A 16946-nucleotide genomic window follows, 5' to 3' on the forward strand; every position below is an offset into this window, starting at 1 on the left:
CCAGTTTAGGATATTTGTTTGATTTCCTTTTTTTCATTCATTCCACTCGCGCCAAACCCACAAACAAAGCCACAAATATCGCACGATCTTGCTCGGGGTTTGCCCATCATGCTCTCGCACTAATAAAAGCCCAACGAATTCTTACCCTTGGATGACGCTGCTTAACGGAGACCGCTGGTCGCTAATCTCTCTCAGCCTCCGCTCATATTCACGGCGTTCCTTCTCACGTTTTTCCTTTCTTCTTCTCCACATGAAATGGCACATACCGACGCGGGCGCATTGACCAAAGTACGGTGGTGAATGCCAAGGAAGTATATGTGGGGGGGGGGGGGGGGAAACCAAGTGGAATGATTGAAATTAGAAAATATGCATGCATTGTAAAAATTCTTCTATAGATAAACAAATTAGATATACCAGGAATAAAATAAAATAAACTTTTTGGATATGCGGGGGAATTTTATATGGATTTAACAGGGTAAGCGACCAGTTGCAATGATGTAATCATGAAGGCAGCCGCAAATAGTGCTTAACGAGAATCCCGTGGCGCTCGCACCAAACGAGAGCAGAACTGGTAGAGACAAAGGGAGCCCTAACCTCGAAAGAGGGAGCTCCAAATACTGTTGTCTCTGAAATGCGAACCGCCGGCAAGAGAGGAGAAAATGGTCAATTGTTTCGACTTCTCCGCATGTGTTACAAAGGTTTGTCGTAGCGAAACCGCATCTGCTAAGTGCAAGTTGAGGTGGGGTATTCTGCACCGCAAAAGCGTCATGTACACTTCACACCGCCTTGACTTACACGATCGGACATTCCATGGGAACTTTAAATGTTGAAAATCCACAGTATTCAGCAACGGATCAACCAAGCTGGCTGATATACGTTGAACCCGCTGGAAACGGGAGGTCTCCATCAGAATGAGGTGAGGTACGGGATATATTACAGGGGCAGGGCGAGCTGACCTTGCCAATAAATCAGCCACCTCGTTGAAATAGATTCCCGAATGACCAGGTACCTAGACAAAGCGGACCTCCCTTACTGTGCGCGGAACAAAAAACCTAAGGGAACGCATCAATAGAGAGGTGCCAGAAGTTTGGAGAGAGACTAAGACTAAAAGGCAGTCTGCAAGGATAAGTACCCGTGATACATGCGTAGGAATTTTAAGAAGAGCCAAAGAAAGAGCCAAAAAATCTGCAAGGAATACAAGAGTGTAATCCGGGATACGAACGGAATAGCTGCAAGCCAAATCCTGTGAATATATCCCAATCGTCGCCTTCTCGCAGCTCCCGGAAGCATCAGTGGGAAGAACAGTATGATGAGGAAAATGCTGTAGGTGTTTAGCAAGAAGACCATTTAGGATATTTGCGGGCATGTGTTTTGCATGGGACAGAAAGATATGGTCGTAATAGAAGACGGGACCAGCCTGCGTGTCAGCAACTCGTTGCAAGGAGTTCAGATTGACCTGAAGTGGGGCCAACAGGTTCTTCGTGAACCTAACTTGCGGAAGCTGATAACTTGGCCAATGGGTAGAAAAAACAGGTGTGGGTGGGATAGAAAAATGGGAGCATTAACACCGGGGGCCAGATCAAAGGACCTGAGGAAAGTACGCACCGTGAGTAGTTGGAAGCGAGAATATAGATCGGGATTACGGGCTTCCAGATAAAGGAGAGCATTTGAAGCCGATTTTGGGAGCCCTAGACATAGGCGTAGGGCACGCCTTTCCAGTAAGGCTAAGGGCTGCAGTTTATAGTTTGCGCTACCAGAGAACAAGACACAACCGAATTCCAGAATTGGTCTCATATAAGCCTTATAGAGAAACAGTAAGGTGTTGCGACGCATGCCTAGAGCACGTTCGCCTTTAATAACATTATTCTTAATATTCTGGCGCCAGTCCAAACTTGGGTCGTAAGTAACACCTACGTATTTAACCGACTCCACCTGCGGAATTGGGGTGGAACGGTAGACTAGCGAGATGTGCAAAGGGATTTCTGGAGGAAATACCAGCAGGCCACACTTGCTGACATTAAGTGATAAATTAATTTGGTCCAACCAATCTTCAAGAGCAGTTAGGTATGCCTGCAAAAACTGGTAAAGAGCATGAATATTCTGTTCTGAGGAGAAAAACTCTATCTCGTCTGCGTATACAAAAACTGTAATGTTGGGATGAATGGGAATGTCTCGAACCAATATGTTAAAAAGCAGCGGTGACAGAACGGATCCTTGCGGCACACCGGTGGTTTGGACATAGGACAAAACTAGAGGCGCAATAGTGGTTTATGACAGGAAAGTTTCTAAAAACAATGGAAAGATGAATTTCTGAGGGCTCTTACTAAATCAGAAAGTTCATTGCGCATCGAACCCTTACCCTGACCTCATATCATAGGGAAGTGCTGTTTGTTGCATGCTTTTCAAGAATAGCTAAATAATTTCTTCCTGTGTAATGAATAACATTCCTTGAGTTCGAAGACATTGAAGGTTTAATATATTTGCTATTTTTGAAGTAAGTGCTCTCATTATCCTTTTCCACTTGTAAGCGAATATATTTGTTTTTTTTTTCTGTAGTAACTGTCGTAGTTTGTGCTTTTCAAATTTCTCTTCGAGTGTCTGTTGGTATGGGTCATTCCTATTTCAGAGACTCTTTACAGTCGCTCAGTACAGGTTTTCTTCTCTGTTCCTTCAGTCAAAACTTATTTTGCAATAAATGCCTGCTAGTTCCTGCTATTTGAGCACATAGCAGTTATCCAGGCGACCTCCTGTTCACTCTTTAGCCCTCTCCAGAAAGACATTTATAATTTTCTGAGTTTCAACAATATGAAAACACTTGCAGCCAAGCTGGAAAAAGAAGAACACCTCCAATAACTGTCTGTACTTACAAATCTGGAAGTCCTCTGAAAACTTTGTCGTCCTCTTCAATGAAACTGCAATGTTCAATGAAATCCGAAAAAAAAGCTATCAATTTAGGAATCCAGACTGTAATTTTATAACAGGTTTTTGTTTCCACTGTCAAAGAAACGTACTGAAACATACCAACCAACTGTAAAAGGTTACGGAACTTATTAATTATTTATTGAATACATTGCAAGCTCTGATTTCGAGTACTGGCATAAATAACCCAAACGTGCCTCTCGCGCTCATTGCGATTCACTTTTTGTTGTTAGGTGGTGACTTCATATACTAGTTCAGTCCATGGATTGCCAGATTGTTCTTAATAGGCATTAGCAATAACTTCAGCAACTAATGTTGTCGCTTTCAGTCACGACAGTTGCTGGAATATAAGTATCTCTGACGAAAAATAAGGATGACCATCTCACGTAGTACGGAGCATTGCGTCTCTCTGTCCCTCGATGTCCATCAAGCTCCTTCAAAAAGAAAAAGCAGTCAGAATAACATTGATGCCATAACCAGATATCGCTTTTGTGATCGATTATTTGTACTTCAATTTGGTTTCCTAGTTTTAGTAGGGCCGTGATTATATTTAAAATATTTGAATAGCGGGTCTAATATCCTTATATTCGTTTTGCTGGATGAATGAAAAAAATGTACGATGAAAATTATTCGAAATGAGTCGAATTTCCTCACAAACTTTCCAGTAGTTAACGAATAATTGGCACCAAGCTCGAATAAGCCACGACGTAGTCTGCTTGGCTGACTGTCAAAAAAAAATTAGCTGAGGTTTAGCTCTGATTAAACCGCAACTTGAGTAAGCAGCGTCGAGAGCGCGCGACTAGGCGTACGGTAGCGGTGGCGGAGCAGCGATGGTCCTGCCACCTGGTGGAGTGCGGCTGAAACGGTTGCTATGGCAACGGCTTTCGACGCTGCTTACGATGGCAGGGCCGTCGCTGCGCCGCCGCTACTGCCGCGCTTCTAGTCGCGCGCTCTCGACGCTGCTTACGCAACTTGCCCGGTTTAACCAGAGTTAAACATCAGCTAATTTTTTATTTATGAGACCCATGCATTTACTAGGTGCGCTTTTATTCATGCTGGCACCCTGAGCCTTCGTGGCGGAGTGGTAGCGTCTCCGCTTCAAATGCCGGAGGCCCTGGTTCGATTCCCAGCCTCGACAAAGCTTTTTTATGTAGTGAAGCCGAAACACTTAAACGGTTGCTATGGCAACGGCGCTTTATCTCTTTGACCTCGCTGCGGCTAAAGGTCAACCGTGGCCACCGCCGGGAGCTACACGACGTCTCGAAACCTGGCGCAGTATTGCTTACGCAATAAAACAAGGTCTGCTCCGGCTCTGCACCGAGCGCTGCCGTGATTGGTCGGCGCAGAATGTCAGTTCACCACTGCTACACGGTTCACGGTCCTTTGGCGACGGTTTGGCAAGGCGCGCTGGGGGTCTTATTCGATTTTATCGGGTGCTGATTGAAGTGTTCTCGTTCTTGTCGGCGCTATATAAGAAAGAGAGAACGAGTGGTGAACGGCCACGGGGCCCGTTACTTTCTTGCTTCTTCCGTACTGGCCACTCTTCGTTTTCCTTCCTCCCTGTAAAGATGGTTTATGGTTGGTTTATGGGTTTACGTCCCAAAGCGACTAAGGCTATGAGAGACGCCTTAGTGGAAGGCTCCGGAAATTTCGACCACCTGCGGTTCTTTAGCGTGCACTGACATCGCACAGTACACGGGCCTCTAGAATTTCTCCTCCAGAGAAATTCAACCGCCGCGGCCGGGATTCAACCTACGTCTTTCGGGTCAGCAGCCGAGCATCATAACCACTGAGCCACCGCGGCGGCTCCTCCCTGTAAATAGGCCGCGGTGGCGGCGACGACGATAGGCACGAACGCGCCGTCGTCCCGTCCTGTCGGCGATCAGGGCGGCTACTGGCACGAGGACGACGGTGACACGAAACGAAACCTCAACACATCTGCGAAGTCCTCGTCATCTGTGCGGTGCTCCATACGACAGACGTGCCGAGGCGGCTCGCATGCCAGCACCACGACCGAGAAGGTGTGCGACACCAGCGCGAATGCCAGCGAGAAATGATGCTAACCTTCATAGTTGCAGCCCCATTTGAAAAACATTTATAGCTCGTAACAACTTTGAGCACGCTATTCCGAAACACACAGTAACTAGTATGGAAGAGAGCAATCACATCAACACTAGTCCAGAAGAATTCTGCGGAGGCCTTTCAAATTACGCGTAATTAATAGAAATGTCACGTAACCTTACGATAAATATTGACTGTCGGAGGAAATCTCTCATTTTTTTTCATGCGTCAAAAGCATTTCATCCTGTTTCACCAAAATCCTTAATGAAGGTGCACATAATATTCAGCTCTACGAAAGTCTCACGTTGATTGCAAGCTCATCTTTGAAGTCTTAATTAGAATAGAAAATCGTACCGGCCGTATGTTTTCAGACTACTGTATCGTGTACGAAGATAGACGAGAAGATGAAAAAATTCTCAATTGATTTTTCCATTCACCTGTATTTTCAACATTTCGAAATGTTCACAAAATTCTTATTATTTATTCGTGCAAGTTGAGAAATCGTGTTGGTATTGGCAGGTAAGACCTAATGTGGGGTGTCACTTTAGAAGTAGTAATATAAACTATCCTGTAGCAATTGTGCAATAAAAGCCACTGTAATAAAACTTCGCACATATTATGGACAAAAGAAGTACTAAGAAAAACTTTTAAAAATCGGCCAACAAGAACTGTGAAATTTTTGTGTCTTTTTTAATTTCTTCACATTTTTTTGCTGTTTTCTCAGAAATGGTTCGTACATCATCATGCTTACCAGGCCGCTTACCCCCATCTGCACGGCAAAGGCCTCTCCCATGTCTCTCCAGTTAACCCTGTCTTTTGTCAGTATGGCCACGCTATCCCCGCAAGCTTCTTAATCTCATCCGCCCACCTAACTTTCTGCCGTCCCCTGGTACGCTTGCCTTCTCTTGTAATCCACCCTTAAGAATCAGCAGTTACCTTGCCTACGCATTACATGCCCTGCCCAAGCCCATTTCTTCGTCTTGATTTCGACTGAGATACCATTCACCCATGTTTCTTTTGTGACCCTGACACATACATCAGATAAAGAGCATGGAACAGTATTGCACACGAGGCTTAAGAGAAGTTTATTTGACCCTCGAGCAAAAAAAGGGGCATCCGTCCCTCTACAAAAACAAAGATACATACACACGAGGCTATAGCCTGAACTGACGTCATCTTACGATCATGAGTGCAACCTCGGCTTCGCCCTTATATAGTCCTACTCAGGGGTGTCTGGACCTGCGCAGGTTCTGGCCTGCCGATCGGCAAAGTTATGTCAGTTATTACTATTAATATTTATTTATTTTATGTGTAGTAGAAGTAATCAAGTTCAATTGCAAAGTTCTATTCTTTGACGACCTTGATTCAATCATAAACAACATAAATAAAGCACTAATTAATCACCCTTTTTCATGAGCGCACATTCGAATCCTCTAAAGTAGGCATGCCTTAAAGAGCATATTGCACAACTAGCACTTTTTTCTATGCAAGAAAATTACTTTGAGCGGTTTATGAGAGTTTTAACGGGTGCTGTATGCGTTCTTAATGTGTAATGTGATCAGGTTCTGTTTACACGATGCATGTCGAACTGATTTCATTTAGTTAGGCTTAGAAACGGCTGCTTTGAGATGATTCAACTTAAATACATCAAAAATTGCTCAACAGTTAATCTCTTGACGACGCTCAACAAAAATTTTTTGTAGCAGGTGTTGATAATTAAATACTTTTTAGGCGCTAAAACAGGCGAGACACATAGGAAGGTAGCAGGACGAAGCGCCATCGTCCTGTTACCTTCCTATGTGTCTCGTCTGTTTTTGCGCCTAAAAACTATTTAATTATGAACCTAAACCAACTAGCCCAGCAGCAACTGTTCTAAGCAGGTGTTGAGTCGCTCAACATACGTTGCGTTCATGTTGGTTTTCAGTTGATTCAACAGGAGCTCCACAAGGCATCAACTGAAGCTCAAGAGTCATTTTTGTAAGGGATGGCGCATTCAAATTTTTGTTCTGGCACCAAATTCACTGATCGATACCTTCAACCGGAAGGCATTGTCACCTGCAGATTTTAGGTGCTGTTTTCCACGGCTTTAAAAACCTTAGAATGGGAGTACGCTTCCATAACTTAGAATCTTTGCCTTTCTCTTGATGGCTGCTTCTATGATTTTCTTCGGACATTCCTTTCCATCTAGCACTATGCATTTTGCTAGCAAGGTTATTTCTTCTTTCGTTTTGCATTCACATACTAGACTGTACTGATCTGTTCGCTTATATAGTCCCTTCCCTGCAACAGCCGCCTTCGGGAGGAAGCAATATGTTATAAAAAATGAAATCACAAAAATTTGTTTAGAAAAACTGCTGAAAATTTAGCAAGGAAAATTAGCCTTCCGCTCGTGTTTACTGAGTGAACACCAGGCTGCTTTCACATAATGTATGGTATTCTACCTTTCCCTGACGAAAGTGAGGCTCCAAAATAAGAGGCCCAAAATTATTTGTCTACATTAAACGATTTGTCACAGTTGAGAGACCTTGTTGCGAATATGGCAGTTTCTTCAAAACCAGCTGCCTAATCGGTGCAAGCCGTTATGGGCCTTGGTTACCTGGTTTTTGTGGCATTGTTTTCTATGTCCAATGGTTAGACAGCAATAGTTAGATTTCACGCTGCGTTTCGATAAATTACACCGCTTCATAATTACAGAGAGCTCGCTCTTACCCGCATTCATTTAATTAAGTAGTTGACCTCTACTCGATGAAAACAATCTTTACATGCTAACAAATTCCTTGCTCGAAGTCCCCACAGGCTACGTAGAGGAGCAGCGCTGTCAATTTTCAATGCGACAGCCTAGTGGGCTGGGCAGCACTACAAAAATAGACCGCCTCAACTGCCTTCGCTTCTTCGTTACGCAGTCCACCCCACTTTCCTGTCCCCGGATGCTCACTATTCTCGGAGTGCTCACCGCCTGCAAATCATCGACAGTCAACCCGTTGCCTGTGTGTGCTTCTCTCTGCGCATGCCCATACAAACGTGGAACAACCGCTGCCAGATTAGGCTTTGATTGCAGAGTGCAAGCCGTTGCCTACAGCCCCGGGTACTTTGCTTCCACCGCAGTATCTTCATAGGTCCTGGTCACCATCATCGCTATCTGCTACAACCACCGCATAAATAACTATATAAACTATAACTACATAAAGCGCGACCAAACCATCTAAGCGCTTAGTGGGCTTGGTGGCACCACAGAAATGGACCACCCTAACTGCCTTCGCTTCTTCGTTACGCAGGTAATTAACTATAGCAGCTTTTACGTCAAGCGCTCCAGTAACCGCTGGCTGTGATGCCGGGCCCACGGGGGTCAGTAGCTATATTTGAGTGTTCGCACATGCTGCTGAAACTAATACTGGGGGTCAGGAATGTGGACACAAATCCCGGACCTCTCCTTCCATCTGCTGCTCACAACTCGAGTGATATGCTTGCCGCACTTACAGTTTTACAATCCAGGCAGTCAGCGTCGTTTTTCAGCGTAATTCACTCGACGTTATCAAGCTTGTTATATGATTCTTTGTTTGTTGGGATCTGGCTCCCAAATTCAAACTCATGAGATTGTCATCGTTCGTCCGCATGCATTCTGCTAACGTGAGAGCGCAATCATCGCTGCAGAAGCGTGAGCCGCGTTTTATTTCAACTGCCACCCCAACCCACTGGCGCTTATCTTGGAACCAAGCAAAACGCGAAGCTCTGTCTTGGGCAGCTCGAAAGGCGCGAAGCGAGTGACGCTTTTTACAAAGCACGTGGAGGAGAGCGCTGTAATCGCGGCGCATTCGGGGGCACGGAGCGCGCTGTCACGTGGTATTTTTTAAACTCGCGCAGGCTTTCGTTTTTCCCGAATAAAAACGGGCATGCTAAATCTGTCTATTTGGAAATGCCTGGGTTGGACAATATTTGTGGAGCTCCACAGCTTTCGTATTAACGCCTGAAGGTTTCAAGGTATATTTAAAAAGTTAATTTTTATCCCGACTCATTATTTAAATAGGACGAGCGAAAAAATGTACTGTAACTGTAGATGAACCCTAACAACATCCACGTGATATCAGTTCTGAAAAGCGCTTAGGTTTTTTTTTTTTTTAAAAATCTTCGTCTAAGTTAGCTGAGACACCCTGTATATACTCCCACTGGCTGACTTCAATGTGGCGCCACTCTTCCCGACTACGTTCGTACCAAAATTGTGACGCAAACGTTTCTCCTCCACTGTTGCCGGCGGTGTCTTGCAATTTCTCGGTTGAATATATACATGGACTGTTCTGAAAGTAGTTGGACTCAATTTCTTAAACAAAATTTATTCGAGAAAATAGTACAAACGATTACAATTTTTCAAGGTCACCCTTCCACACCTACATGCTGCTGCCAATGAGTTTTACAGTTTTCGTACGCCTCCAGGAACGCCTGGACCGGAATGCTGTTTAGCTCCCTCGTCACGGCCTGTTGAACAACCTCTACCGATCCGTGATGTTCCCCCTTGAGCGTCGATTTTATTCTCGGGAATAGAAAAAAGTCTGGCGGGGCCAAGTCGAGGCTGTAGGGGGCAGAGGCAGCGTTGCCGCCATGTGCTGGGCAAAAAATCGGGGTCCTCATTCACATGATGAAGAAGATCCTACCGGTTGGCCTTTTCCTCCTCTGACAACACTCCCGGCACCAACTTCGCGCACGCGTTCCTCATGGATAAGTTTTCTGTCACGATCTCAACAACTTGGGTTTGAGGAATGCTTAGGCATCAGCAATTATTCTCATACTCACTCCACGATCACTGTTGAGTAAATGTTTCACTCGCAACACATTTTCGTTGGTCTTGCTGGTCGAAGGGCGCCTGGAGCGGTCGTCTTCCTCCACTCTTTTCTTACCTTCTCAGAAAAGCTCGTGCCACTCAAAAAACACCTGATCTACCCATAGAAGCGTCACCGTAGGCCTCCTTAATCATGTTGTGAGCCTCTTTGCCCGTTTTACCAAGATTTACTCAAAATTTGATCGCGTATCGCTGATCCAGTAAACGCTCGACGAGTCTGCGTGACGAGACGTTTCGACAGGGGTTCAAAGTGCAAGTGACCTCCTCTCTTCAACGGCCGAGAGCCGACTGCCGATTTTCCCCAGCATTCCCAATATCCCCCTTCAACGATCCTGCACGCGCAGACCACCTCTCGTCCGCCCGTTCGCCCAGGAAAAAAGCAGTCCTACTACTTTCAGAACAGACCCTGTATACCTTACATGTGCTAGTCAAGTTGGAGGCTAGATTGCTAAAAGGGGTTCGAACTGACGGCATATGCAACCTTTAAATGTACGACCTCCCATACTCTCTGCCTCTTATAGCGCTGTTGTGGTGTCCACCGATATGTGGGCAGTTACTGCGCCATTTCCTTTACTCAGAAACCAATTTTCGTATCAAAATTGTGAGGCAACTGTTCGTAGTGCCGTGTTCTGGGTGGTATAATACGCGCGCGCGTCCGTGTATGTGTGGGTATTAGTGCAAACAGTTACAGCAAAGCTTTCGCAATCCCACACATAAGCAGTCGTCTCGCTGTCGAAGTTTTTATCTCCTGTTTAGATGTTTTAAAAATGTTACAGCCTCGATCGATTAACTGTGCTGGGGCACGCATAGAAAGCACTCACGCTCATCGCGGAGGCTATTGTCGGGAATAATTTGCATTTGCAGCGCTGCTCGATATACGACGTTATTATAAAATATGCCCGTGACGTGCGGGCTGTATGTGGTTTAACGCCCTAAAGCGGCTTAGGCTATGAGAGACTCCGTAGTCGAGGGCTACGGTTAATTTTCGCCGCCCGGCGTTCTTTAAAGTGCTCTGACATCGCTCATTATGAGGGTCTCTAGCATTTCGCGTCCTATAAATGCAACCACCACCGACCGCCGAAGAAACACGACCATCGTAACCACTGAGCCGCCGCTGCGGCGGACACAATCTTGCGTTAAGTTTGTTAGGAGTACGGCTTAGCCTATCTCGATTAACACCGCAGGGCCACGCATTAAAATCACGCGTTTTCGTCTTAGACATTGCTATGGTCGGGAATATTTTGCTGCTGTAGCACCGCGGTACATATGACGTAATAGAAAAGCTCCGCAAAAAGACTGGATCGGTTTAAATAGAAGCTGGCTTTACGTAAAAAACAGCAAACTTACTGAAATTACAACAAAGTTTATTTTGTTCCAAACTAGTGCATTACAGCTATCACAGGCATTCGACAATCGATCTGTGTCGCTGGGAAGTAAAGTTTCCAAGCTAAATGCGGAAGGCCACCGGTGCTGTGCAATTCCCCGGCAAAGAAACTTCGGCAGAAACATTACACGCGCTGCTGATCCATATAAGCCATGGTGTTCCTTCAATAAATGTTGAGTTGTTAGTACCACCCTCTGTGGTCGCCTGCCTCTGTCCCTCTCTTTTTGCAGTTTCTGTTTTTTATAATGTCTCACCAATTCTGTTCCAAGTATGCCCTCCTAAGTTAGAAAAGTAGCAAGTTCGTCTTATGTGATCTGCTTAAACAGTGTTCTGAACACCGACTGCTGAGTAACCTTACCGGTCCATAGTATAAGCTGTCCTGCTAATACACATTTTTATTTCTTAAATTGTGGGGCAAGTAAATTGTCACGCAACGCGTTTCGCGGTAGTATAGATATCTGCACGGAACAATTGACAGCATATAGTGTTTATTCCGCACTTCTATTCCGCACTTCTATTCCGCACTTCCTCTGCTGTTCTTAGCATCAGAGTGGGCGTCTGAAGTAAATAGGAAGAACTTTGAATTAGAAAACCGCTCACATTATATCAAGCAAGCAGTATAAGCAAGTGAGGACTTAAATACGTCCATGCTCTTAAGCTACAAGTATAAAGCTTAGCGCATTTCAAATTTACGCCATTTTCTGCAAGCTTCTGCAAGCGTTCAGGAGTAAACGTGCCGATAGGGTCAGCAATGTCAGTTTATTTCAACGTGCCTATTAATTGCTGGTAATACATAATTTCTTTATGTCAGTAATATTTTTGTCAGTTTAGAAAGCACTTGCATCAAAACCCGATGAGCCTTACCTGGCTCCTTCAGAGATGACCACGTCCATCGTCGTGGCTGAAATGCATCGGTAGAAAAACGCTGCTGATTAATGTGGTAACGGAAATGATAAAGACGTTTTCAAGCAGTGTGACTGCATTCGTCACTGGTCAAGGCGGTTAACCATTCAACCTTGAGCAATGCACATTAAATAAGGCTAGTCTTTGGGGCATGCAATTGCACTGTCATGTGCCTGTAAAAGCGGCAAGCAGAGGCTTTAAAAGAGTTTTATTCCAAATGTGACGAGTGGGAGGACGAATTATTCATTTTTAGGAGGTCAGAGTGAATGAATATGGCGTTTCATGGTAATTTTATAACAGGTTACCAAATATACTGAATATACAGTAATGAGCAAAAAGATACGGCATTGCTTTTTTACGAATTCAACTTTTTTACCGCGCAAAAATTTTGCGCACCACGTTGGTGGGACAACAATGTCAGACTTTCTACCCAATATCAACCGCTCTTTATCAGGGAGTGAGAGAGAGCTATTTAATGAGAAACAGATTTTAGCCGGCGTGTGCATTCGCTGACATGCTACTCTGCATAGGGGAGGGAATAGTGGAGTAAAGTTGGAAGAAGGGTGGTAGAAAAGAGTGCAGTCATTGAAAAGGATTGAAACGCAATAGTTCGCCGCATGATGGCATGAATGCATGCAGTCCGTCTGCGGAGTACCACTCACAGTGGACTCTATATTAGGTCCGTTAGGCTGCTACAGGCAGCAGCGACATGCAATGCTGTTCTTATTTGCCTATTTAGACGCTATTGGCGTTTTAGACAATTCTAAATTGCCCGAACACTTCATCACCCCGCTGTCCATGCACAGAACTTGGCTTCAGACTCATCTATCCATTGTTTATTATCATATTAAGCGGTAATTTGTTCCCACAGCAAATTTATCGAATTCTTGTTTTCTCCCCTGCGTGAAGGTATCTGCTATTATGACTTTTTTTATTACAGAATGAGGCAACAGTTTGAAGAATGTCTTCTCGCAATAACCTATTGCGTCCGTACTTTACACGGAAACTTTTCTGGCAATCACCTCTTGACCCCGCCGAAGCATGGAGTCTAGGAAGCTGTCCTTGACTGTCTTGTCCATGTTTGTCACTTTCGCAGCAACTTCTCGATTTTCTGCTTCGCGCTGCTGACTTTTTGATCCCTAGAATGATGTTTGATGTTTATACAAATATACTTCATTTTAAGTTATTTCAGTGGCCTCGCTTCGCTGCTCCATAAGGTTCACCACACTCTTCATCACTGTAGGAAAGTACTTACCGTTATAATTTTGATGAAACATTTAAATCCCATATTACTGCGTCCCCATGGAGGCATAACATTTCCAAGAATGTCCTGGTCAACCTCTTCACTCGTAATACCTTGAATTTAGTCAAGGAGACAAACTCCAGGAGGTGGGACTCAGTCCCTTACCATTACGTTCCCGCCTCTGTGGTGCAACATGGGAAGTTGATGACGAGGTTCATATCAGTAGCATTTGGAGTGACGCAAACAATGAATCTCATCACTTCCGCACGCAAGAGCTTTCATTCGCCTAATGTAATAACTATTTCACTTGTGACCTAGCCGTGCCAGGTGTTCTGTTACCCACACCATCCTGGAAACCCAATTATTTTCACAGACTTGAGCGGTTCGAGCTGCACTTCTGTCGCTTAGTTCAGCACAGTGCACATGACGTCTTACACTTCATGAAGTTATTATAGATGGTGATAATAGTGACAAATATTCGGAAATATCGATAACAGTCAGCCTAAAGTTTCTTAGGCTCATAAGAACAATGTCTTGCTCGATAACGTTGTTGGTCATCCACGTGTGTCTTGTCTGAACCTATATGTATTCAAACGTTCTGAAGGCATGCACTGCGCTACTTCGAAATTCATTGAAAGCTGAGGGTTTTTCATCTCTTTGTTGTGACCACGGATAATTCTAATTTTCGCAGTCTTGATGACTTTATGTTAACCTGCCATTTCGCCCACTGCTAATAAACCTAAGCAGTAATACGTGTAACAGCAGAATATCTTCAGAAACTCAGAAGTTAATCATAATTTGTAGTAGGCGGAAAATTGACACAAAGGTAGCCCCCATGAAAGGACGAAAATGAAAAACGAACTGAATGTAAACTGTTGCGCCTCCAACAACTCCTGACCAAAGAAGATGCTATTATTGCGTCATAATATATTCGGAAATAGCAAATAGGTGTTTGATATGTCTGTTGTTGTGAATTTATAGAAAAAAAATGGAAAGTATATCTTTTTGTAGACTACTGTCTTCAAATATTCGCGGCGCATAAGCAGAAAATTTAGCAAGTCCAGCTAATACTAAATAATACAGTCTTTTTAACAAAGACCATTGCTTGCAGGGTAGACATCCAGTTCATGCTTTAATAACTCCACTACTTTACTCTTACCGACATCTACTGCACTCTTTCTATATATCTCCTCTACCACTCCTAAACGCTTGCGCTGTTTGAAGCAGAACAAAATGAGGGTAATTTAATAATGCAGTGCCACAACTTCTTTGTAGCCTATGATAAGTAGATAATGGGAGCCAGTTACTTTCCAGTAAGATATTGAGTGACAGCAGAAACCAAAGTTCGTAAGTAAATAAACGAATTTGAAAAATCTGGGGTCAGAAAGCACGAAGTGTAGCTTACATTTTTCGGTGAAAAAGGCTAGAAGCTTTTTTGCTTCGTGAGACGAAACAGTGCCTTCCAAATCACTTTCTTTCACCTTCGACATCTCATCTTCGGAACGCACGCCAAGATCATCTAATTTCTTCATGAGCACGTGCAGGCGGTAGCTCGACGCATAAGGAAGGGCTCTTCTCAAGGCTGCGGCTAGCTCGTCATTATGCTTCGCCTCAAACAAATCAGCGATTCCGGCCTCTTGGACATGTGACATATCTGGAAAAAGGAAAATTAGGGTAAATCTCGAGATTGAAACGCAATCTGCATTAAAACTGTACGAGTTGTATAATACTATGTCCACAGATTGCCTGAGATGGTCAACGTTCATTATGTTGCATGCTCCAAAATGTACTGGTAGTTAGTACTCGACAGAACCTTTGTTGTGACAACGGCGGTTGGCTTTTTATGCACACGGAAAAATCATCGCTCGCGCACTATGATCTTTGATGACGTGAAGCATGTTCTTTTAGAGCCTCTAAACGTGCAACAATTGCTTAGGGAAGCTAATTTACTGTCATTTAATATTGATTCAAAAAGTTGCAAATTATCTTGCATGTAAAACTTAATGCACAGCTGCTTGAAGCAGCACCACCAGATAGAGCCAGGCAAAACTTCCCCAATATCTTCGTTCAGCTCGCCAGACAGTGTAGTTAATGTGGCGGGAACAACAGAAACTCCTCAGGCGTATTCTGCCCTCCCCCCCCCCCCCCCCCTCCTTCATGCCTCCAGCGAGAAGAAGCTTCATCAGCGCTGCCAAATAAGTCGCAAGGCTGCAACTCAATTCCATGCAAGAAACTTAATCAACGCCATTAAATACCATGGAAACGAAGGCGAGCCACTCACTTTCCTCGGAAGTGATGCCGGCCAGGTGTTTTTCTCTTAGTACTAAACCGACTTGTCGCACAAAATCCAACGCTGTACGGCTTGCTTATGAGCAGGTGTTACGGCGGCAGCAGCTGGGCGTCTGGTGGCCACAATTGCCGCGCCTCCAAGTTAAATCGCGATCCGTGCTCGACAGCTGGGCCGGCCGCCGATACTGATTGTTTCTTTTATTGGCGGTTGGCGTCGTGACGTCAAGAGATCCCTGCTCTGTACGCTTCCTCTGCAGAGTACAGGCCAGGAAGTTCCTGTTGCCATCATGCATGCAAGTGTCCTAGAGTGAACCCAGCGGCATCTCTTATCTGCTGGACGGCCGTTTATCTCTCTTGTTTCGGAGGACTGAAATCAGAGGAGATATGAGCCACAGCACTTCTGCGGCATTGGCTTTCGAGCCACAGAAAACGCAGAGTACCTGATTACACACGTAAGCGGACGCCTTCAGTCTAACGAGTTGTTAATATATTAGCTCACTCGTGCGTTCCTCTGAAGTGCCACAAACCGCAGTGCATAAAGAAGAACGAACAACTCCGACATTTCTTAGAGGTGCCTATGCCATAAAGCCTTACTCTTTCCTAGCAACTGCTGTGGGGATTGAGCTTCTTGGGCTACCCGAGTGTGCGCCCGCTTCTGCCGTTTCGTTCGTTAGAGAGACCCCCCGTGGGGTGTCCGCGAGCGGAAGGGGGGCAGCCGCGCTGCTTGTCCTCCCTTGCAAGTTAAGCTCTTCCGAGAACCTCAGTAAATCACCCTCCCTTCCGTTCTTCCCGCTTCGACCTCGCTTCCCCATTGGGTCACACCGAGTGACAGTTGGGGGCGTTGTTTCGGCGAGAGGTCCCGAGCGGGAAATGAGCAGGGAGATCGCCACCGACTCGGGCAGCAGAAAGGTGCGTAGAGTTTGGCTCCCGGGTGCCCCGGCCTTTGCCGGGGGCCCAAGAACGCGGGTGCTTTAACGTGCGCATCTAGTATGTATGCTTGAGTCCAGGCCCGAACCTCCGGAGTCGTGTAGCCCGCCTGTGCGGCGCCGACGCACTCCGGATTCGGGAGGGCCTGATTTGGCTGGTTCTCCGTCATCGCCGGCCATTGCCGGTGACGACGCGCGATGAGCCATCGATGTGCGACCTGCGTCGTCAAGATGGGCTCCGCGTATACCCCCTCCTCCCTCGTGTTTCGTTGCGCGCGATTTAACCCTTTGGTTGGCCGCGCGGCATGCGATCGCCCTTAGCTGTGCTGTCCCGCGTGTATGTAGTCTTTGCTTTGCGCGCGCGGCTCCGCGGGCCCGCTTTCGTGTGCT

General features: G+C 45.4%; 1 protein-coding gene across 4 annotated transcripts in view; it reads right to left on the bottom strand.

Moving 5' to 3' along the window:
* LOC149334600 (uncharacterized) overlaps positions 1 to 15846 on the bottom strand; it is a 32438-nt gene extending 16592 nt beyond the window's left edge. For 2 of the 4 annotated variants that reach the window (XM_089556281.1, XM_089556279.1), the window contains exons 1-6: positions 15623 to 15845; positions 14747 to 14995; positions 12060 to 12096; positions 3306 to 3353; positions 2868 to 2912; positions 146 to 241 (exon numbers count right to left, since the gene is read on the bottom strand). In XM_089556281.1, the coding sequence (XP_089412407.1) occupies positions 146 to 241; positions 2868 to 2912; positions 3306 to 3353; positions 12060 to 12096; positions 14747 to 14993 (473 nt within the window). In that variant the 5' untranslated portion in view covers positions 14994 to 14995; positions 15623 to 15845. Of the gene's footprint in view, positions 1 to 145; positions 242 to 2867; positions 2913 to 3305; positions 3354 to 12059; positions 12097 to 14746; positions 14996 to 15622 lie in introns of all 4 variants that reach the window. The other 2 variants (XM_089556280.1, XM_089556283.1) reach the window with 2 other exon arrangements.
* Between the last annotated feature and the right edge of the window lie 1100 nt (positions 15847 to 16946).

This window comes from Amblyomma mixtum, chromosome 8 (assembly GCF_055824585.1).
Source record: "Amblyomma mixtum isolate Tamu chromosome 8, ASM5582458v1, whole genome shotgun sequence".
In the NCBI taxonomy this organism is placed as follows: Eukaryota; Metazoa; Arthropoda; class Arachnida; order Ixodida; family Ixodidae; genus Amblyomma; species Amblyomma mixtum.